At 36.4% G+C, this 24,503-nt stretch overlaps 2 protein-coding genes across 4 annotated transcripts in view; one reads left to right on the forward strand and one right to left on the reverse strand.

Moving 5' to 3' along the window:
• The window catches only part of Arsk (arylsulfatase family member K), a 32,576-nt gene extending 12,020 nt beyond the window's left edge, over positions 1-20,556 (reverse strand). For both annotated transcript variants that reach the window (XR_011373721.1, XM_070031058.1), the window contains exons 1-5: positions 20,233-20,556; positions 18,187-18,316; positions 16,140-16,299; positions 2,292-2,574; positions 281-452 (exon numbers count right to left, since the gene is read on the reverse strand). Coding sequence is in view for 1 of the 2 variants with exons in the window: in XM_070031058.1 (XP_069887159.1) it covers positions 281-452; positions 2,292-2,574; positions 16,140-16,299; positions 18,187-18,316; positions 20,233-20,424 (937 nt within the window). In the remaining variant the exon portion in view is untranslated. The remainder of the gene's footprint in view (positions 1-280; positions 453-2,291; positions 2,575-16,139; positions 16,300-18,186; positions 18,317-20,232) is intronic.
• The window catches only part of Skic3 (SKI3 subunit of superkiller complex), a 148,956-nt gene that overhangs the window by 36,855 nt on the left and 87,598 nt on the right, over positions 1-24,503 (forward strand). Inside the window, exon 1 of one of the 2 annotated variants that reach the window (XM_070031055.1) lies at positions 20,685-20,753. The exons of the other annotated variant lie outside the window; for it this stretch is intronic. The gene's annotated coding sequence lies outside the window, so the exon portion shown is untranslated. Of the gene's footprint in view, positions 1-20,684; positions 20,754-24,503 lie in introns of those variants that run through there. 2 annotated transcript variants of the gene reach the window in all.

A 24,503-nucleotide genomic window follows, 5' to 3' on the forward strand; every position in this document is an offset into this window, starting at 1 on the left:
TTTTCTGGTGGTTAACTGGAGATGAGAGTCTATGGACTTTCCTGCTCAGGCTGGCTTTGAACTGTGATCCTCAGATCTCAGCCTCCTGAGTAGCTAGGATTACAGGTGTGAACCACCGGCTGCCTGGCTTGTGCCAGTACTTTTATAGTTTTAAGTTTGAGGTATCTAAGCAACAGTTGTAAGAAAAATATGAAGATATTCCTGCAAGTCCCAACCAGCACAATCAGTTTGTGGAAAAGTATTATATTTTCTTCATGTAACTGCTTATTATTTTACCTACCAAGCATGGCATCTGTCTCAGCACACATAGCATAATAATATGCTCTAATATTCTTGATTTCTTTGTCTGTAAACTCCCCAGTGCAGTTTTTTGTATAAGAAGAGTAATAATCTACAGGGTGCATTTCTGAAAAAGGCAACCACTTTGGGATTTTGATGGCCTGGTCAGTTACCTAAAAAGGGAAGGAAAACAATAAACTTACTTATACTTCCAAAGTCATACCTTCCCTCCAACAGGTATCTTTGGAAGACTTCACAATGTTTAATTATTGGTAACAGGAGAAAAGAATGTTTATGAAGTATGTGAAGAAAAGGGCAGGAAAATTATAAAGGAATAAATAGTAAATATAGTTGAGTGCTCTTTCATTTGCATTTGTGATTGGACTAGAACTGTCTGGAATTTAGTTAAGCCTTACTCTAAAGGATCTAGGGAGAATGGACTTGTCTCACAATGATAAATCCACATGATTTTACAAAGGATAATCAAAAAGAATTGTTTAATAAGGGCAAATATTAACTGAAAACTAATAAGACTGGTAATGAAATTCAAAAATATAAATGAAATTATAGAAAAATGGCTGACCTGATTATGTTGACACTGCCACTATCTATAGTAGAGATATATAACTCATAAAAAAGGGGATAAAAGATGCTACAGAGGGGACATTGGTAAAAATGTTCACATTCAAGGGACCCTCAGACATACATTAACATTGAAAGTGATCCAAATATAGAAAGGAATACAGTTTTGGCCATTTGCCAAGTCATAGAAAAGATGATGACTCACTATCATATATCACACCATGAAAAGGCAAGCATTTACTCAAAATACTCTTGGGTAAGTATTTAACAAAAACAACAGCAAAAACCAAACCAAAACAAATACCTGCAAACAATTTAACTCTCAGTGTTTAATGTTTTCAGTACAGTAGGCAAAACAAATACTCATTTTATTATGTTTCTCTTACAAAAAATAGAATAATTGTAATTGTTTTGACACATTTTTATACATTTTAGAGAAAGGCTCAATTCTTCCATTGACAAGATCATTTTGCAGTTCCATGGTCATTTTTATGATTCTTAATTGTGCAAACTGAGAATTCCCTTAAGAATGTCTTTCTGTTCTTATTTTTTTTGGGGGGGGGTCCGGTCGTGAGGCCTGAACTCTGGGCCTGGACGCTCTCCCTCAGCTCTTCAGCTCAAGGCTAGCGCTCTACTACTTGAGCCACAGTGCCACTTCCAGCTTTTTTTTTTTCTTTTTGCTTATGTGGTGCTGAGGAATCAAACCCAGGGCCTCAGGCATGCAAGGCAAGCGATCTACCACTGAGCCACCTTCCCAGCCCTCTGTTCTTATTTTTATAGACACACCACATATAAATGTATTTAATTCAGAAGATTTGTTTTTATGTGTGTTTTATTTTTGTTTTTTTTTTTTGGTGCTGATTCTGAGTACTGTCCCTGAGGTTTTTTGTTTTGTCAGTCGTGGGACTTGAACTCTGGGCCTGGGCGCTATCCCTCAGCTCTTCAGCTCAAGGCTAGCACTCTACCACTTGAGCCACAGCACCACTTCTTGTCCCTGAGTTTTTTTGGTCAAGGGTAGTGCTCCCACTTGAGTCACAGCTCTACTTCTTAGTTTTTTGTTTTTGGTTAATTGGAGATAAGAGTCTCATGGACTTTCCTGCTCAGGCTGGCTTTGAACCACAATCCTCAGATCTCAGCCACCTGAGCAGCTAGGATTATAGGCATGAGCCACTGGTGCTTGGCTAGGTTTCTGAGTTTTAACACTTAATTCAGTAAAATTGTCCCTTCTTATTTTTTTGTGGGTGGAGGGAGGCGGGGACTAGAACCTGAGTTTAAATTCAGGGCCTTGTTCAGTTTGTTTAACAAACTAGTTAAGATTAAATATATAGTTTTCATATTTCCTTTAAAGGTACTTAGAGGAACAATAAGCTAATCCCAATAAGCTTCAGATATAAAATTAACTTCTCATTTTGAGCACACAGTGTACTTACTTTGTCAAGCCAATAAAGAGATGTGTGAAATGTTGAAGATCCATAGTTTTCTCCTGAAGATGGTGAAGGGTATGGGTGTGGTAAATTTAACCCCAAGTAAAGGACAAATGGTTTAGAGTTATTTTTTGCTTCTGTTCTTAACCAATTTATTGCTTTGTCTGTATTCGTCCAGTCCTTTTCCATCAATCTTACTTCAGTCTTATTGGGAATAAGATTAACCATTGGCCTGCCTTCTTGTCTAAGTAAGAAAGCAACATCTCTTGTCCATGCTTCTACACGATTACTGGAGGAACAAAAAGATATACAGTAAGATATTAAAAAGGCTTAAAAGCTGACTGTACGCATCTAGGAAAACAACAATGAAAACAATTTTAAGACTCAGTTCTTCAAATATTAGAATACCTATGTTAGGTCTCCGTTGAAAATTAAATTAAAAAACCAGGGGAAAAAAGAGCCAAATATTTTCTTCTACGTTCTTTGAAACTAATAAGTACTTACAATTGTTCTTTTTTTTAGAGCAAGATATTTAGTCAAACAAAAAATGTTATCTTTTTTCTTATAAACTGAAATTTCTAGTATTTTCACTCTTTTCTTTCAGAAGATAGTATTTCTGGTCAGTTATATTTTCTTTCCACCATCAAAACTTTACATAATCTAAAAATCTTACTGACTTAGTATACTTCATACTTCTAAAATCTTTCATGTTTTACGGTGTTCCTAGATCTATCTTTACTACTGAAAGAACGATTTTAACCATGTACTGAATTATCAAAGGTACTACTGGTATGAATTTATTTTTACTTGTGTATTTACAAGTTAAATGATTCAATAAATTCAACTTGTAAATCTTTAGCTTGTTTTATATACTATTTGATATATTTCAATGTCTTAAGTCTATATAGCTGGCATAATTGCTTAGGAAGTATACCAGGGAATTTTTTTTTTTTTGGTCGATCATGGGGCTTGAACTCTGGGCCTGAGTGCTGTCCCTCAGCTCTTCAGCTCAAGACGAGCGCTCTACCACTTGAGCTATAGCACCACTTCCAGATACCAGAGAATTTATAAGAAAATTGGTTTTATAAGTTTCAGTTAACAAAAGTTTTGTAAATTTCAGCTGACTTCTCAAGAGCTCTATAAACTTAGAGAGAATTTTGAAAATCCAGATAGGAACACATAAAATGTCTATTTCATATTAAAATATAATATTCCATTTAAGAGAAATTTTAATCCACTCAAAATGACTAATGACCTATGAACGTTAAACCAAAGTTATAAGATTTTCCTTTTTTATTTGCTTACCAAAGAGAGGTAGAGAATCCTAAAGAACTATAATGCAACTATTTTTCATAGTAGACATTCAGTATATTTTGATAAAAATGAAACCTAGGTTTTAGAGAATTACATCTAACATACTAATTAATTTTAACAGATGGGAGATCCTAAAATAGGATTTTAAAAATAAAGTTTATCATGTTATCAAAACAATATGACATTAGTTTCTCAGTCTTTTGCTTAACTCATTGCTGAAATTCTATTATGTTACTATTAGAGTGGGACTTTAGGGTAAGAACTCTAGGGGTTTAAGAAAAAACACTGTACACTGACATGTAGGAACCAAAGTGCTTGTTTTAGCCAGTGGAGAAGTGTTTATACTGGAACTATAATAGAAATTATGGCAAGATGCAAACTTGTTATGAATGTAAACTAGCTGATGATCTTTGGATTAACTCCGTGTCCTGATTGTACTGGTAGTATAGCCAGATGACCCTCTTGATGCAGTCAAGAGTGAATCCACATTAGCATACGTGAAGATCTTCTAACCTTTAAAGATAGTGGTATTAATCACCATGTATTTTTTTGGTCACAGCAATGAAGGAATGTGATTTCATTTAACCTTTTTGATAGTAAATTTATCATCTGTCTCCAGGTTTTTAAAAATATTTCTCTGTTGTGAGATACTTTTAACCAAGGTCTCTGTTATGATTTCAATCTTAAATGTTCTCCAAAGGTCTAGATACTAAAGGCTCGGTTGTCAACTCTTGGTGCATTCACTTGAAAGATATACTGGGGCCCTGGCCTCTTTCTCCCCTCTCTCTACTTACTGGTCATATGCTCCTATCATGATATTATGGCTTGCCACTGGGCTGAGGCAATGGAACCAATTGACCATGAACTAAAACCTCTGAAACCATTAGCCAAAAAGAAATCTTTCCTCCTTTTAAGTTGCTTGATTCTGATTTCAGTGATAGAAATCTGCCTACCACAGTCCCCTTAAAAGTTAAAAGGCTCAACTCAGGTTAGTTTTGCTTATTTTATCATTATGGCTAGATACAAAATTTAGTTTTTGGCTTCTTACTAGAGTTTGTGATTTACTCCTTGTTACCACAAGTGGAAAATAAAATTATGTAACACAACCAATTAGTTATTGCATAAATTTATACAAATGCCACTGCTGTGTCATGTGCCAAATTTTACTGCTCTAACATAGGATATAGTGAGTTTGCAAGCACAGGATTAATTTACATAGTAACAATCAACTTCAAAAAATACTAAAACTGATAATAACTTTTTTCAACATGAAGTAGGAACCTAGACAAATATTCAGCTAAGACTTCCATGAAGACAATGAGCTAACTGAGATGCCTCACACTTTCACATTTCTGTACATCCTGTGTTCTTCTTCCCTTTCCATGTCCTCCCCCTCTCATCTCTCTCCTTCTTCCTGTCTCTTTGTCTCATTGTTATTGTTGGAATTGCAGCTATGTGTTTCCAGTAAGCTTCTTGCATAGAAAAATGACAGTTCTGAAAAAAATGCCCTTGTAAGTTTCAATATCACACTAATTCTATGAGAGAAAAGGGATTCATTTTTTCTTCTTCAGTGCTCTTCTCTCTTCTTCTGTGAGAAACATGCCATTTAAAAAAAGATTTCAAGGCTGTCTTCTATCTATTTTAATATGAATTCTCAAATAATGTTTAAATTCGCCAACCTTGGCAGATTAAAGTTAGAATATCACTTTCAATGTACATTATTTAGGTATACATGCTTTCTCATTGATTAATTTCATTAATTCTACTAACTTTCACTTTTGGTGAACTTATAGCAACCCATGCTCTTTCTTCATGTTTTTTTTTTGTAGATATGATGAAATTAAGAATTTTTTCTATTTAATAGTAATAATATGTCAATTACATACTTTATGTTGATTTTATATTTTTCTCATAAGAATAATATATTTCAAATGAAAGTTTTCTTTGCCTGTATGTAGAAGATACTCATATATACTTGAACATATCAACTTGAGCAATTATAACATTTCAAAGTTTCAAAATTTTTGCTTTTGATATTCTGCAGGAAATACTTCCTGGAAAAAATGCCATAAACTCTTAAAGATCAAAATGGAAGAGTATCCTTAGTAAATATGTCATTTGGAGAATTTCCCAGGCAGTTTCTATAAGAGAGGTGTCATCATGTCCCTAGTTCTTGCTAAAGAGGAGACCGAGATGGTCGTCTTATGTGGAATTTTATTCTCCTTCTAGCCTATCAACTGTTGAAGGAAACTATTCTGAGGACTAGGTCCTTATATCCTTAACCTGATCAGCAATCATGACGTATCTGGCACCAAATATAACTTACGACTATCATTTGTTTTTACAGAATTTCAATTAAGAAAGAAAAAAAATAATCCAGTAATGGCCAGTTATCCAGAATGCACCATGAGGTAGACAGAGTCACAAAGGAGAATGGGACTTGAGCCTAAAGGATCATGCAGGTCAGAGTTACAGTTAGAAGTGCCGTAATTGAGAAAAAGACCCAGAAGAAAGGAGAGGAGTAAATCGATACTCCTGCTAATGACAGAGTAATACCTCTGCAGTACTTACTACTGAGGTCATCACAGCTGTGCTGGATTCAAAATTACTTGTCTTTGATTGGCAATCCAGATCCCCTTTGATTGCAAGCAAATATATACATTATGATCATGTATTCTCTACCCTGTACAATCACCTGTCTAATGTAGGTGGGCTCAAGGACTATTATCTCAACTTAAAGAATTTTACAAGGGTTTTGGGGCATAGTTCAGTGGAAGACTGCTTGAGTGGTCTTGAGTTTTATCTATAACACCCTAAATAAAAATGCATGAGTATGCACACACACAAAATCTTAATAAAAATAATTAACAGGTTCAGCATACTATACTGAATGAAAATCTCATTCAAGTTTCAGAATAGAAGAGTTATAAAAGGTATGGATTTGCCATGTACCAGTAGCTTACATCTATAATTACAACTACTCAAGAGGCTGAGAAAGGAGGATTTCTGTTCAAAGCCAGCCCAGGTATCTGTAAGACTTTTTTTTTTTTTTTTTTGCTGGTCATGGGCATTAACTCTGGGCCTGGGCACTGTCCCTCAGCTCTTTAGCTCAAGGCTAGCGCTCTACCACTGGAGCCACAGCGCCACTTCCGGCTTTTTCTGTTTATGTGGTGCTGAGGAATCGAACCCAGGGCCTCATGCTTGCAAGGCATGCACTCTACCGCTGAGCTACCTTCCCAGCCCTCTGTAAGACTTTTATCTCCAATTAACCACCAGAAAATTAGGAGTGGAACTAAAATGCCAGCTTTGAGCCAAAAGGCTAAAGGACAGTGCCTAGGCTCTGAGTTCAAGCCCCAATACTGGCACAAAGAATAAAATAAAAGGTAGACATATCATGCTTCAAATTAGTAAGAGATTTCATTGTTAAGAAATTAGATTAGCTTTAGCTATGTTAATTTACCTATGCATCTTTAGATATTTTTATCATTTCTTTTTTTTTCTGGGGTTTGAACTCAGGGCCTATGCTTACTAGGCAGGCACTCAACTATTTAAGCCAAGTCCCAACCCCTTAACATTCCTCTCTTAAAGGTACAAAAAGGAGTCTGAGAATTCTCATCCAACCCTTACGGAGTAAGGGCCTTACTTTAAAAATAATCACCAATCAATTGTAAAAGGGGGTTTCATTTGAACATTTCTATCTATGCATATAATGCATCTTGATCCTAATCCAGAACTAATAAGCTTCAATGTTCCTTTTCACACTTATATAGTATTTTGTATTTTGACCTTGACCCTCTCCATTTGCCTACCCCTTGCCACAGTGTCTTTTGAAATTGTACATTTCAGGTTCCTATCAGAAAAAGAAGTACTACAAAGAAATCTGGAGTCATGAGATGGGGAAGATGATGGTTCTAGGCTAGACCAAACAAAAAAATGTTAGTGAGATACCAAGTCATCAAATAAGCTGTGTGTACTGGCACATACCTGTAATCTCAGCTACATAGGCAGCAGAAGACATAGAAGGCTGCCTGAGTTCGAAATCCGGTATTACAAAACAAAAAAAACACAAAAAAACCACAAAAATCCAAAACAAAGCAAAACAAACAAAAAAAACTAAAGAAAAGCTGGAGCCAGAGTCTTCATGCTAAATGCAATGTAATGTAATCAATCTAAAAGCCAACTGGAGGGATGGAAAAGATAGTTATAGAAAAAGAAGGTAACCTTTTAGAAATGGCAAAATCCATCAATTAAGAATTTAAATGGGCCGGGCACTGGTGGTGGCTAACACTGTAATCCTAGCTACTCAGGAGGCTAAGATCTGAGGATGGCAGTTTGAAGCCAGGCTGGGCAGGAAAGCCCATGAGACTCTTATTTCCAATTAACCACAAGAAAACTGGAAATTGAGTGTCATAGTCCAAGCTCTGAGTTCAAGCCCTATGACCAAGACTACCACCACCACCACCAACAAAAGAAATTAAATGGGCTTAAAATATTTCTTTGAAAATAATTATGGAGCCAGATGCCAGTGGTTCAAGTCTGTAAACCTAGCTACTAAGGAGGCTAAGATCTGAGGATTGCTATTCAAAGCTAGGCAAGCAGGAAAGGCCATGAGACTATGAGACTCTTATCTCTAATTAGCCACCAAAAAAAAGTGCCAGAAGTAGAGCTGTGGCTCAAGTGGGAGATTGCTAGTCTTGAATAAAAAGTTCAGAGACAGCTCCCAGGCCCTAAGTCAAGCCCCAGGATGGCACAAAACCCAAACCAAAGAAACCTGAATCAAACACAAAACAAAAAAAGAAAGTAATTATGGGACTTGATCAGATCACACAAAGCAGGTTCACTGATAAACAGAAGAAAAATGGAACCATTCTAAAGTTATTATAGTTGTTATTTTATAGAACAAAAACTATAGATCTTCATTCTCAAATCTTACTTAGGTCATTCAATGAAATGTGCAGGCTGTTTTCTGCCATCTGTCTCAGCCTGTTATTCAAGTCCTCACATAATCTTCAGAGCTTTACTTTTCACTGGTTTCTGATGGGAATGCTGGCTCATCTAATGCCCTTAAAAAAAAAAATCTGTGCTTTTCTACTTGGATGTCATTGTTTTAAGGTTTCTTTTTGTTGTTCTCTATTTGAACTAACTGATGTTCTACGTCTATGAGCACTCATTAAGTCTATAATGCTACTAATTATAAGACACACTCATACCCACATATATGTATTTCATGTGTCATTAAAACCATAAGAAAAAACTGCAGGGGCTGGGAAGGTGGCTCAGTGGTAGAGCGCTTGCCTTGCAATGCATGAGGCCTTGGGTTCGATTCCTCAGCACCACATAAGCAAAAAGAAAAAAGCCGGAAGTGGCCTGTGGCTCAAGTGGTAGAGCGCTAGCCTTGAGCTGAAGAGCCCTGGCTCAGAGTTCAGGCCCCACAACCAGACCCCTCCCCCCCATTCCCCCCTCAAAAAAAGAAAAAATTGCAGTAGAACATTTATCAACTTTAAGTTGGCAAAATTAGCTAAGTTTGATGTATTAAACTTTAGTAATTAAGTTACAAAAAACCCCAAGAAATATAATGAGGATGTGGGAGAGTTTTCAGAAAGTGATGTTATATTAGAGTTATATTAGACAAGGCTGAGGATGTAGCTCAGTGGCAGAGTGCTTGTCTGGCATGAATGAGGCACTGTGTTCAATCCCAGCACTCGATAAACAAAAGTTAGACCAAGAACTATTTCTGCTAAGATTTTGTAGTCATCAGAAATGAGAGCTTTAGATAATAAAAGAAACAAAACAAAAGACACCACAGCTCTTCCACTATCATAAAAGATTATGTTGAGAATGTACCCAGAATAACACATGCTGTTCCAGATACTAAATTAAGAGCCCCTATAACCACCTCTTAAGCAAATAAGGCTGCTCCAAAGGATAGGTTCTTAACCTTTTTGGAAATATAACGTATAAAATCTGTTAAGTTTCATAGATTTCTATGAAACTCACAAAACAAATGCATACCTGGCTATAATGTTAGGCTAGTCCAAGTCTGCCTCAGCCTCTTAATGTGTCCCAGTTGAGAATTGCAAACTGAGGGCTACCCCAAATATCTGGGAGCAGTTAAAATTTCTCAAAGTACTGCAGACAATTTGTAAACAGTTGCCTTACAAAATTTTATTTACTATCAATAAAAAGATGGGGAGTTCTAAAACCAAACACCAAATTACCAACATGAACAATGCCTTTTGCAGTTTTGGGGAAATAAATAAACTCCTTATTATGAATAAAATTGATCTGAAAGTATATACAATGTTAGACTGCAAACTAATAGTGGATATGGATGAGATATACGACCATTCAAAGAGGAAGAGAAGAGCTGTGTGGTCAGCATTCTGATTTCTACTGCTCCCCCTCTGTCATTCTGGCTTAGAGGCCTGAGAGGACAGGAGGGCAGCATTAGCAGTTGATGATTGCTTTCCTTTACTGCCACCTGTCTCAGTCTAGTATTCAAGTCCTTACATAATCTTCAAAGCCTTACTTTTCATTTGTTGCTTATAGGAATTCTGGCCCATCTAACGCCCTTTCCTTTGCTGTTTCACACCAGGCTTAAGCCTCACAATTTCCCCACAGCATTTTTCTCATCTGGAAGTAGATCTTTATTTTTCACTTATTTCATATGACTGAAGATTGCCTGTCATGACTTGGCTTAGAAAAACCTCAAGCTCCAAGAACAGAGAACACACATAATTACAATGATAAGATGAAATGACAGATGACTTGATTTTACATTTTTTAAACTAACAAAAGCAAGATAGATTGTTTACTTTCTCTTCTGATACTATTAAATACAATGACAGTGGAAAAATTTGAATACTATTGTATTTAAATCATGTTAAAACAGTGTCTGTGGGCTGGGAAGTTGGCTCAGTGGTAGAGCGCTTGCCTTGCATGCCTGAGGCCCTGGGTTCGATTCCTCAGCACCACATAAGCAAAAGGAAAAAAGCCGGAAGTGGCGCTGTGGCTCAAGTGGTAGGGCACTAGCCTTGAGCTGAAGAGCTGAGGGACAGTGCTCAGGCCCAGAGTTCAGGCCCCACAACTGGACCAAAAAAAAAAAAAAACCCAAAAAAACAAAAAAACAGTGTCTGTTTTAAATGAGCATATAGCTCATTTAAAAAATGCTTATGGAGGGCTGGGAAGGTGGCTCAGTGGTAGAGCGATTGCTTTGCATGCCTGAGGCCCTGGGTTCGACTCCTCAGCACCACATAAGCAAAAAGAAAAAAGCCGGAAGTGGCGTTGGGCTCAAGTGGTAGAGCGCTAGCCTTGAGCTGAAGAGCTGAGGGACAGCGCCCAGGCCCAGAGTTTAGGCCCCACGACCGGACCACCCCCCCAAAAAAATGCTTATGGATAGTGCAAATTCCCAGTTTTACTATTAGAACTAAAATAAGGACCATCTTTTAGTCTTAATATTTAGGGATACTATTAATGTTAAAGTTCATTATTAAATTATGATGATATTAGAAATATAGTTTTGAATAATTCTATATAAAATAAACTATACCCTAATCTGTACACTTCTAAAGAGTTTTGCTTGGTTTGTTAATTAAAAATAAAAAATCCTCACATCCTAGCATTATTAGAATCTTGTCCCTAAGAATATAGAAGAATAAAGATTTAAAATGCAGGCAATTACTTATTTAAGTGTGACACTCTTAAGACCATGCTGGCAAACATATAATACATGTATTAGATGGTTTCTCAATCTCTTCATTTTTGGGCTTGCTAAAGTTTTATGGAAGGGGTAACCTGTGCATTGTAGACTAGATGGCAGCATCGCCTCCAAATGGTGTGAAACAGAAATGTCTCCAGACATTGAAAGATCCTCAGGGAAAGCAAAATTGCCTTCGGTTGAGAAGCACTATTTTACATACTGCAAATATATTGATAAAAAAGTTTTGCCTTAAAGCAAAAATAACTGAAATTATAAATTATAAAGTAAATACAAATCTAAACGTTTCTTTTCAATTGATAAGAGGGCTGGTAATGTAGGTCAGTGGTAGAGTGCATATCTAGTGTGCATGAGATCTTAGGTTCAATCCTCAGTACTACAAAAACAAAAATAATATACCAAAAGACGAAGTCCAGACCCCCTAAACTGGTAAGAAGATATAGCAAATTTGAACTTAAACCTATATAAATACAATATATATTGTGTGAAAGGGAGGAGTAGATAAATATCAATAATTTGTATGTCATTTAGTGGTACTCCACTGAAATTACAGAACTTCAGAGTAGAAGACTTCTTTGAGAAACAAAGTTTGTTTATATAGCATAGACTGGCCTCAGACTTGAAATTCTTTGACCTCAGAGTTCTGGGAAGACAGTCTTCTGTTCTGGGAAGCCTGAGATTCTAAGTAGATAAATAACTTGCTTATGGCATTACAGTAAGTGGCATTTTTATGAATAGTGCTACCAATACCTGTTTAACAACTGTCCAGAAGAAACAATTGTACTCTAGGTTCAACCCCAGCAATACTGTAAAAAAGAAAACAGAGGAAACAAATGTACAACCTGTGGAGTTCCCAGTATGTTTCAGTATACTATACATAATATGAGACATTTAGTTAGATTCGTGTTCCTAAACTGAAACAATAAGAAAGGGTCATCTGATATCTACAAAAAAAGACAGATGGAAGTGCTACAGTAGTAAAGAAACTTGTAATTCTGGCTGAAAATAATGCAGGTCCAAAGTGGCCTGTTTGAAGCAGAGTGTGGTGAGAGATACCTGGAAATCCTAGCACCTAGGGAGCTGATGCAGGAACACTGGGGATTTGAGGCCAGTCTGGGCTACATAGTTAGATCCTATCTTAGAAAATGAATCATAAGCTAGGTATAGTGGTACATGCCTAGAATCCTAGACACTTGGGTGGCAGAAATAGAATTGCATTTTGAGACTAGCCCTGGAAAAAGTACTCAAGATCCTAATTTGAAAAACAAAGAAAAAAGCTGGGGGTATAGGTCAAGTGAAACACTGAATTCAAAATCTAGTACTTCCCCCTCCATAAAATGTGGCCAAATTCAATAAAAAGAAGTTATCAAAATTCAAGTTTTGATTTGATAATCTATAACAACATCGAATGGCCCTATTTGTGAATTTTGATATTGAAACATTTTTTTCTGAGATCCATTTTAAACTTATAAGAAAAATCTGAAATATGTTATATTTCTATGACCTTTCTGATATACTATTAACAGAATTCTTAACCTATTTGCCAGCAAAATGGTTGTACAGGTGCATATAAAAACCACACAAGTCATACTAATAGTTTACTTCAAATTCCTAAACTCTGATGAGGAAGAGAGTAAGCAAGCTATTATTATCCTCAAAACTATCTTTCACATTTCAAATATCAACATATAAGTGGTTCTTGGCTAAGTATACTTACAACACCAAAAAAATAAAACTGAATATGATTTTAGCTGAGGACACACACACATCCACATTAATAATGAACAAGTGCTATGCCCCCGGGGCAAATAGGAGCGATATTTATCAAAACATAAGCTATAGGGAAATCAATAAAACTTCTACTCTTTCACTCATTCATTCACCACTTCACTCACTAAACATTTAATTGTGTACCCACAGTACACTGGCTAGTGTTAGGGTAAAACAGTAAAAAAGGAAAGGATCCATAAGGTCATAATCTAACCATTTCATATCTGAGAATGAAGCTTACAGGGAATAAAAAACAGTCAATCTTAGATCCTTTTTATTCCTGGAAACAAAGAGAGGAAATGATTTCAAATAGGATAATATGAGTAGTTATATCCTGCTCTGTATCAACTTGACTTACTAAAAAAGATAACAGTCTTACAACTCAAAATAGACTTAAATGTAAGTAAATAGACTTAAGACTTAAATGTAAGTAATAAAACTAAGAGAAGAAAACACAGGGGAAATGCTTCCCTTAAATTGGCCAAGATATTTTTTTGATAAGACCCCTCCAAACACAAGACACAATAGCAAAAATGAACAAATGGAATTGCATCAAACTAAAAGGCTTCTGCACAGAAAAGGGAACAGATGAAGAAACAATCTACAGAATGGGACAAAATATTTGCAAACTATAATCTGACAAGAAGTTACCATTCAGAATATATAATTACTCAGTAAGAAAATCACTAACTAAAAATGAATAGACACTGTAAAGTCTATCACACAATGGGTTCAACATCTGGGAAATGTGAACCAAAAAAAGGAGGGATATCATGTGACCAACTTAGAGTGGCTGTTGTTAAAATACAAAAGATGGGCTTGAGTGTGTGGCTCAGTGGCACAACACGTGCCTAGTAAGCTAAAGTTCTTGAGTTGAAACCCCAATACCACACACAAAAAACCCTCTCTCAAACCAACAAAGATTGCAAGTGATGTAGGGAAAATGGTTTATGGAGGTATAAATTAGGATAGCCACTATGTAAGTGTGTATGGAGATTCTCAGAAGAAACAACAACCAAAAAATATAACTAAGATCCTACTATATTACTCTTGGGTATATACTGAAAGAAAAATTCTGTATATCAAATAGACATCTGCACTCCAATGTTCACTGCAATGGATTTACAGTAGCAAGATGGAATCAACCTAAGTGTTCACTAGCTGATAAATGATAAATGGACAAGGAAAATGTGATGTATATACATACCTGCCATTATTCAGCACGAAATCCTATCATTTGTGACAAATGGATGGAACTGGAGGAAATTATGTTAAGTGAAATAAGCCACACACAAAAAGACAAGTACCGATCTCCCTCATACATAGAATCTAAAATTTTATTTTATAAAAGTTGAAAGTAAACTGGTGCTTACTAGAGGATGGGTATTATATCTATATATACACACAAACTAAATCTGCATTTTAAAGGGAAACTAGTGAAATTTCATGAAGTAATTAGAAATGTATATAGCATATTAGAAAATTAAGGAGTTGCCTATATATTGAACTGTAATTCTGGTTATACCATTGAAATAGCAATACACCTGCTGCACTGAATGTTTATGCTGGGCACTGTTATATCCTTTATATTACTTAATCCCTTATATTATCTAAGACCAAACTCAAACATCCAATAAAGTAGTGACTATTAACAAATAACTTGCCCAAGTTTACAAGAATGGTAGCAGGGTAGCTGTACATTCAGCTGTGCTCTGCTGATTCAAAGCCACATGTATTATCTCCTCTCTGTCCCTGTCTTTCTGCTACATTCCCAAGACAGAATACAAGAAGATTTTTCACAGGACAAACTTGGGGAGTAGTCAACAAAAAGTACATTACAGAAAATTTTAAAGAGCAGGTGTATACTGTGGATGAGAGAGTGATATGAAATTAAATAAACAGAGGCTAGATGTGGGTCTTAAAAACCATGTAGATGTGAAGTGTTTGTTTGTTTGTTTTCTTGTTCCAGTTTTGGAGCTTGAACTCAAGGCCTGGGTACTATTCCTGAGCTTTTAGGCTAAAGGAAAGCATTCTACCACTTGAGCCACACATCTTCTAGCTTTATTTTTGGCTGTTACTTGGAGATAAGTCTCAGCTTTTTCACTCAAAGATAGCACTCTACCATTTTGAGCCACAGCGCCACTTCCAGTTTTCTGGTGGTTAATTGGAGATAAGAGTCTCATGGACCTTCCTGCTGACTTTGAACCACTATCCTCAGATCTTAGCCTCCTGAGCAGCTAGGATTACTGGTGTGAGACACTGGAGCCTGGCAATAGAAAGATTGTGAGACATAAATTATGTGATCAGTTAGGTATGTAATTTAGGAAGATCATTTTTGATGGCTAGAATTGGATTTGATAGAGCAAGAGTACAGTTCCAGTAATTTGGGCAAGAAATGGTGGTAGTAGCTTGGTGAGTGAATATTCTAGAGAAATAAACTTCAGTTAGCTTCAATGTGTCCAAAATTACACTATTACAAACTTAGTGGTAAACAGGAAGATTGGAATTCAAAAATAGGCAATCTATTTTAGCCCTTTACTTTAACCACAATGCTTGGCTGTCTGATTTATTTATTTATTTTTTGAGGACGGAGTGCATGCTAAGCATGTACTGTACCACTGAATTATACCTCCAGATAAACTGCCTACCTGAATTTTTAGGGTTTACTAAAATGAAAGGTAAAAAAAAGTTAAGAGTAAATTGGACAGAACTGAAAAGGGCAAATAGTGGACTATGGTTTAAAAAGCACATTGTAAAATAATTGATAAAGTTGCCATTATATCATGGAAACTCAACCCAAATAACTCAAGAGCTAAACAGTCTCACAAATGCTACCTATAGACTTGCAAACAAAATTACAAGAATATTAGCAATTTTAATATTTTAAGAAGATTATAGAGTGCTGATGCTTTATCCAAACTAACACAATTGAGGAACTAAGAAATTTAATATAATTTTAACATATATTTTAAATAACATTTTTAACAAAAGCAAATGAATGCATAATAGCAGAGGGCAATCATTAGGATTATTTTTGTTTTGTTTGGCTTTACCTAACAGAGTGATGTCCAGAAGTATAGTCTATTTTCCCAAATTTTTGTGATTGGTAACCATGTTTCTCCATTACATCCATCCATGTTGTATAGCTTGGATCTAGACCTTTAAAATTATTCCAAGATTCTGTTAAGTGAGTGAAGAGACCACTCCACATTGCTAGAGAGAAAACAAAGAAATTTTGATTAAAGTTTAATATGTTTTTTTTAAATATTAAGGCAAGTACTCAAAGAGAAATCTACTACTTTGGAGTGCATGCTCTAGAATAAGACATACCTTTATGAAGTACTAAACTTACAAGACATTTATAATTACATCTCACTTTATTTGTAGGACTACTCAGCAAGGAATTACTTCTTCCATTTAATAGATGAGTTGACTGGGTCTGAGAAGTCAAGTTGCTTACAGTATTTAAGCTGCATTTCAGTGGGGACTAAATACAAAGCCTGCATAACTAGCCATTTGTGGACATAAAAGCAATCTCTAAAGTATTTTTTGGTTAATTTCTACATCATAAATCAGTCAACTGTGGGGAGGGAAAGTGGGAGAAAAATGAGGGAAGGGGTAACAAGTTTTCAATAAATGTACTTATTACCTTACTTAAGTAACTGTAACCCCTCTGTACATCACCTTGACAATAAAAAAATGAAAAAAAATCAATCAACTAAGTGTAGACCTTGTCTCACCTGCATCTTTACGGATTTTCCCTATTCCTTGTCCTCTCACTGTATCTTCATAAAAAATTGAGTCATTTTCTATGACTGCTAATTTAACAGATGCTCTTTTTTTTTTTCCCCATTGGAATAAGCTTTCTTCTCTTCTTTAAAAAAATGCTTTCTGAGAGCTGCCTCAGGAATTACCTGGGTTTGTATACCAATCACTGAACTTAGTGAGTGGCTTTTGATTAGTTACCTAACTTTGTATATATTTTAGTTTTCCCCTGAAAAAATGGGGATAATGGTGTTATCTACCTTGTAGAAATATTTTGAGAATTATATACATTAACATATACAGCACTTAGAATATTGTCACATAGAGTAAGTGCAATTCAATATTAGTTTCTGTTACTACTATCTCTTCTCTTTCTTTTAGGCAGTCTGTTATCTGTAACATTTTGGAGTTTATTTATCACTTTTTTAATGTTGACTATGCTGTAAGGGACACTGCATAAACAGCATTTTGTAGATAAGAAATTGGAGTGACTTGCCATGTAAATGTGGCCCACTAAAGATCAGATTTCAAGTCAATACAGGATAAAAAAGGAGCAAAAATGTTCTTAAATATGTCCGAGGTTTCATTATTGAAAAATTAATTTAAATGTAGTTTAGGTTTCCTTTAAGTATTGGTGATAATGTAGCTCACAGTGTTGAAAATATAGGTGAAAGAGCTTGCCATCGCAGAGAATATCATCTCAGTAACTTTCAGATGAAACCATATTGTTGAATCCTAGTTATGGGTTTCTAGGAAGATAATCATAGAACAGAAGCATAGAAGAAAAGGAATGCAATTGTCAGACAGTAGACACTGGCATTTTGCAATTAAAATTATGCCTACTTGTAGGCATAATTATTAATTATTACATTATTGTAAATTATTATTGTAAATTATTGTAAAAATTATTTTTTTAATTATTGTAAAAAAGTCAACAATTAGATTTGAGACAGAAGTGAAATGAGACAGAAGAGACAAATTTGAGTTTGAGAAATCCTAACTGGTAGCAACACCAAATTTCTACTTAATATCTCTTTGGAGATTGAACGCTTTCAGGAAGTGTATTTCCTCATTTGGTTAGTCAGAAGATTCTTAGTCATGAATCACAAGGAAATAAATCAGAAACATATGATTAGATCTTAAATACAATCAGTATCTTAGATAACAAAAATTCCTTATATTATATTCGAACAACCTCAATACTCACTATATACTTTAGAACACATCTCATATCAAAATACTTTTATTAGGTGTTAAATATGACTTCAATATTCTTTTGGGAATAATGTTTTAAACTGAGAATATATTTTGGGGATCCATTAAGCATGTCCATACCTGCACGTGATGGACAACAGATTGGAGAGTTTGTATAGGCATTGAGAAAGGAAGTGCCTTGCCCTTTCAGGTAGTCGATAAAAGGAAGTTTCACTACCTGACTTCCCGGATGATATGTTAATCTTCCATCCTAGAATAAAGGAATTTAACTGATCACATTATAAAAAAGAAAATTATTTAACTCTAATCATGAAATTCACAGTAGCAGAAGATTTCAATATGACTGTACAAGACCTATTTCATCTATCTAATCTGTTGACATAGTTGTTACTTATTATATAAGGGAATGTTAATTCACATGTAATTATTTTATATTCTAAGGCAATGTCAGCTTTTTCCTTTCTGCTTTTGGCAACTCAGGCTTTTGTCTTAAAAAAAATCTTTAAGTAGTTGTATAAAGGGGTTTTAATTCAAAATGTCAGTAGTATACATCTTGATCAATGCATCCCTTTCCTCATTGGCAATGTAGCTAAAAGTTTCCTTATTTTATGCTGAGGTTCTCATTTCCTCTCTGCTGCTTCTTTTGCAGAAGATTGGTCTCCTTAGTTTGTTTTTCCTATTGAAATCTTTGTTATACTAGTAAGTTGGAGCAAGAACAAGTGAGGCACTAGCATCCTTTGCCTGCTGTACCTGGTATAGAGCCTCTGTCCTCTAATGTGAAGTGAATGGAGAAAATGGATCCTCAATATTTCATCTTCACCCACCTGAAATTTAGCGTCTTCAGCTTTGATTTGGAGATGAGTCCGCTGGTAGTTGTCACTTTTGATGAGATACAGTAACCTGTGATTTACACTAAGAGGACAGGGAACCCTGTCTTCTGAGCTACACTTGCCTCTGTCAAGCTATGCCTTGGTTCAGTATCTTTAATAGATTTTCTTGAATAAACCTTTTTTCATTTGGCAAATGCCCTTGGAGAAATTTCAAGACATCATAAAGGTTTGAAATATTATTTTTAAGATTTTTAGCTGGAGGCATATCTCAAACACTACAGTGTCTGTTTAGTAATAGTGAAGCTCTGAGTTTAAATCCCAATACTACAAACAAAACAAGACCCCAATCCTCCCTCCCTACAAAAGCTTTTATATTTATCTCCTTAAAATAAAATGTACTATTTTTTTTGCCACAAGTACTGGTTTAAGTGCCCTGTCTTACTGCCTTAAGAGTTATAAAAACAACAGATCTTAATTTCAAGAATCTTTAATAAACTGGTATAGTGTAACCAGGGGGAATATTTCAAATTTGAAGAGTCTGAAGAGTGCTTTGACTGTATTCTTGAATATATTAAGAAACTGTTAGGTGCATCCAGCACCATCATAATTTGTAATAATGATTATTTTCATATGTGTGTATATCTCCTCATAGTCTTAAATTTGAATAGAAAACAACAATTAGGGGCTTATTATTTCTAGGACTTTGAGGTAGAAAATACATATATTTCTTAGAAAATACATATATTTCACAAAGTGGGAAGAAATTGTGAGATCATTCTACGAGTTTCTGCTCCAATTTAAAACTACACATATCTATATATACATATACATATACACACATACGCATAGATAGAATTCTTCTGTATTATGAAGGAGTAGATTTAAATCATTGCAGGATTAGAGACCTTAGTAAGGAAATGAAGTGAATCTCTTCACTTCTCATCCACATATTCCTGCAAACTTAGGCCAAGTGGCAAATGTTTTCTGGAAAGCTTTTATGGAGATGTAAGAATATTATTTTGCTTCCCAAGGGAATCAAACTTAAAGTTTATTCACAGTTGAAAAACACGAACAATCATGAAAGATTTGCGCTGAGGAAGGCTGAGACGGTAGGGGAAATCGCTCAGGACACGAGTTCGAGTCCAGCCTGCGTAAGGAAGCTAATTTGAGAAAAGATGTTACCAGAAAGCGTTCTATTCGCTGTGGCATTACACGTCCGCACGTGTACATGGTGTAGGGGTGTGCATCGAGCGTGTTTTGGACCAGGGTGTCAGGCAGTCCCGAACAGAGTTTGAGACCCGCAGCAGCGACTGCCGTCGACCCTCCCGGTACTCACGAAGGAGTCGCTCACGACCAGCACCACGTTAGGCTGCTTGACTTCTCCCGGCTTCACGTTCCCTGAGTTGGGGGTCGGGGTCGGGGTCGGGGTCGGGGTCGGGGTCAGGGTCGGCACTGGTGTCGGCACGGGCGTCGGCGTCGGCGCTGCCAGCATCGAGGCTGCGACCACCGACACCCATAGCAGTAGCATGGCAGGTGGCGGTTCCGCACCGCGGCCACTGGGCCCGCCGCCTCTGGAAGTCTCTCCTCGGCCGCGGAGCGCCGGGACAGCGAACTTGCAATTTGGTTTCTGTACCGTTCAGTAACGCAGAACATCATCCGGAGAACTACAATTCCCAGAAGGCTCAGAGGGCGCACATGCGCACAGGCCTTAACACACAGACATTTTCATCAAACACCGAACGAACTAAATTTCCCCCTCTTCCTCCTCCTCCCCCCGGTCACGTGAGGGGTACCTGGTAAAGGCGCATGCGCCCTCCGTCCAGGCTTGGCATTTGAGGGGCCCCGCATCTGTCCCAGGTGGGTTCCTTGTCGGTGTCACTATTGCAGAAGTTGGCGCTTACGAGCAGCGTGGAGAAATGAGTGTTAGAGATAGGAACAAGATCGGACCCCGGGGATGTTTGTTTTGCGCCGCGCAAACGTAGTCGGGTTGGGCGTGCGGGACTCCGGCAATGCTGAGGTGGCGGCGCGTCTGTCACCAGTTGGCTGGGGCGGTTCCCGGTGGGCTGGGGCTGGACGCCTCGGGTGAGGTGGGGCCCGGGGACGTGTCTGGCCTCCCTCACCCCATCGCCTCTCCCGGCTGGTGCAGTCAGGACATAGTGTGCTGCGGCAGGGGTGGAGCGGGGCCTACCCAGGAACTTCGGGTTCTAGGTGGGGTTCTAGCTGATTGCAAAGGATTGGGAATCAAGCCCGAACGAGATGTAAAAGGGAGATTTGTTAGCTTGTGTGCTGGCCTCGGTGAATGGGCGTGGGTTCAGCAAGACAGTGTTTTACTGTGGAATAATCAGCTCTCCCCCTTTTGAGGGTTGAACTCTTTTTGGATCATTCTGAAGGAGAAATGTTTGCCTCCAAGCTAATTTCTTTATTTAATTATAGGCATGTAATTGCACGTCGCACTAGTTTTTGCCATTTTGATTGGAAAAAAGAGAAAATGAACTACTTAAAAATCAACTCCTCATATTAATATCTGGCTTTTGCATAGCATATTTATCATAAGAGAAGACCTTAAATAGTTAATAAATAGCACTATGTAGTAAACATTATATTCAGCATTTATTGAACACCTATTGTGTACTAGATGCTTTTCCGTGGGATGTTTTCTGTAGTCCTCATCCTGACAATCTGGCAGATAGAAAATGTATTTGGGGAGGTTACATGTCTGGTTCAGGGTTATACAGGGAGATGTTCTGAACAGGACTGGAAATTGAGCAGTCTTTTCCCTAATTCACTAGATATTTTGTTTCGAGTTCAATAACAAATTTATGACAATTTCCTGAGCTTAATATCTATTTGTGAACCAGAGTTTGAACACAAGAAGCTTACATTCTAGTGAAGCAAAACTCTGCATACGTAAAATAATAATAATTATGAAAGGTAATACAACTAGGCTTTCTCTTGTGTAGGATTTACTTCCAAAAGTTGTTTTAATTTGGACTGTAGAACATACTTTCCATTGAAACAACATCTGCTGGTATTTGGAGCCATAAAACTAATTTAATCACTTTTAATTTTTTCCTGTGACATACTACTGTTGCTGTGATCTATATTTGCTCTCTATGGCTATTTTCACAGGCCTTATTCTGATGACATGATTTCAGAACTTTTCTTCCACTTTCTCTCTGGAAGTGTCGTGAGAACAAGTGCTGTAGTAGGTTGGAACTAGGTAAATACTTTAAGGCCTCAAAGACACAGTACTGGAGGAATCTAAGTGATTACTGGTTTTATTTTCTTTCTGACATTGTTAGTGCTTCAGTATTTTTGCCAAGTGTTTGTTCAATCAGTGCCTTTTCATCTCCACTGATAGGAAACACATTTCTTTTGTTTGTTTGTTTTTTGCTGGTCTTGGGGCCTGAACTCTGGGCCTGGGTACTGTCCCTCAGCTCTTTAGTTCAAGGCTAGTGCTCCATCACTTTGAGCCACAGCGCCACTTCCAGCTTTTTCTGCTTATGTGGTGGTGAGGAATCGAACCCAGGGCCTCATGCATGCAAGGCAAGCACTCTACCACTGAGCCACTTTCCCAGCCCCGGAAACACATTTCTTTTGAGTATCCTGTCCCACATTTGTCTTAAGTCATAAAAGTTCTTAGTTAAGTAAATCTGATCTTTCTTTAGTTTTAACTGTTTTAATTCATTGCGGTTTTTTACTGGATAATCTCACACTTTGAACAATAACTTTTCCCATTTCTTCACTAATTATTTTCTTCATAGTCTTCCCTTAATTTCTTCTGATAATGCTAGTTCTTGTACAATTTCAGGCTTCGTAGTTATTTTGGACACTCTTCTGAACATAAATCATTTTTGCTAATTATTACTATATTCTGTCAGAAAGGGTGCTTTTTTTTTTTTCTTTTTATTGGTAGTACTAGGTTTTAATTTCTGGCTTTCCATTTACTGGACTAGCACTTTACCACTTGAACCATACTTGCTAGTCTGCCTTTTTTTCTGGTTAGTGGGATATGGAGTTTTTGAGTCGTTGTAGTCTTTTATGCCTTGGCTGGTTTTGAGCCATGAATCTTCAGGTCTCAGCCCCCTAAGTAGCTAGGATTCTATAGTAGGACTAGAGGGTGCTGCAAAAGACTTCAGGACATGCAAATTCATATAATAGATAACTTCAAGGGATAACATTGCCTTTTTGTGTGATCACTTTCTAATTTATAAAATATAGTTGTTAATTTTTAAAGTTAACTTACGTTGGGTAGAAACTTTGTGTGATGGAAATACAAAAAAATTTATTGTATGAAAATTTTCAAAAAATATGCAAATGCCCTTATTTTAAAATCTCAGATGGGAGTGAGGAAAATTAGGGAAGAGAGATATTAGGGAAAAGCATTAATAGCTGTTTGTGGAGAAAATTAAAGATACTTGAAATGGTGAAAGCACTTAAAATAGAGGGAAATATCCCAAATGGATGAGTATTGGGTTTCATATCATTTTTGATAATAAGTTTTTACTTTATAAAAGGTTTGAAGGAGGCCTGGTAAATGGTTGCTTTTCAATAAATGCTTGTTTAAAAATTGGTGAATGTGCCTTTTGCTTTACCCTACCTCCTCTAAAAAAAAAGAACTATTTTTCAGGGCTAGAATGTAGCAAATTACTTTGTGCTTTGAAACTCATATGCTTACATACATGTATACATATTTATACAAATGGTACATGAAGGGAAAGAGCCTGGATTCCAGCATATTTTGCTAACTGAAGAGGGAAACGAAAGAGGATAGATGATTACATTGATGCATAGGAAATTGTACTTATGGATATGCATGTATGTGGAAGGATATTGGATACTAGAATCAGTTACCCAGAGAACATGTAGCGTGTTTCTTGTGTTTTTAAAAATTTTTGATGGTTTCCTTCTTGCTGCTTTATTTAAGCCCAGACTTGTCTGTCTGACTTCTGGTTATATAATTTTAGGCTCTACTTAACTTGATTTTCTCCCATTATTTCGTAAGACCTTTCTGAGCTATTCTGCCTACTTTTCTTGTCATTCCTGTTACTTAGTCTACTCATTTTAATATTTCTTTGTGAAGACAGTTGTTTGTGACTTAAGTAATTTTTTTCTTTAAAAAAATTTTATTGTAAAGATAATGTATATTTTTTCCTTTTCTCCCTTATGTATTCTCCTTCCTAGTCAAGTAATTATTTTACACAGAACATTCTTTCTTTTTTAAATTCCTGTTGCCCTTCTGCTTATTATTTCTTAGTTTAGCCTTTGGTTCAACAATGATTCATATATCTTACAGCTTTTTCTTGATTTAGATTGCATTCTTTAGAGCATGTGCAGCAAATAGCTGCATGTAATTTTTTTCTTCCATTTTGATAGTTGCAAAAAAAAAAATCTATTTTGGTGATAGTTAACCTTTTTCATACTCTCCTCCACCAGCCCACCTGTCTCCTGTCAGTCCTGTCCACTGACAGTATCTCATTGAGTTTCTGCATGCCACACTAATACTTGCAATGTGTTAAAGTTATACATCCTTTCCTTTTGCCTTCCTTCTCTCCTTCTCCTAAGTAGTCCCTTAGTTTGATTCATTTTCTATGTTTAACTATATAA

Source organism: Dipodomys merriami, unplaced genomic scaffold, assembly GCF_024711535.1.
Source record: "Dipodomys merriami isolate MVZ:Mamm:240054 unplaced genomic scaffold, mDipMer1.0.p SCAF_20, whole genome shotgun sequence".
Lineage (NCBI taxonomy): Eukaryota > Metazoa > Chordata > Mammalia > Rodentia > Heteromyidae > Dipodomys > Dipodomys merriami.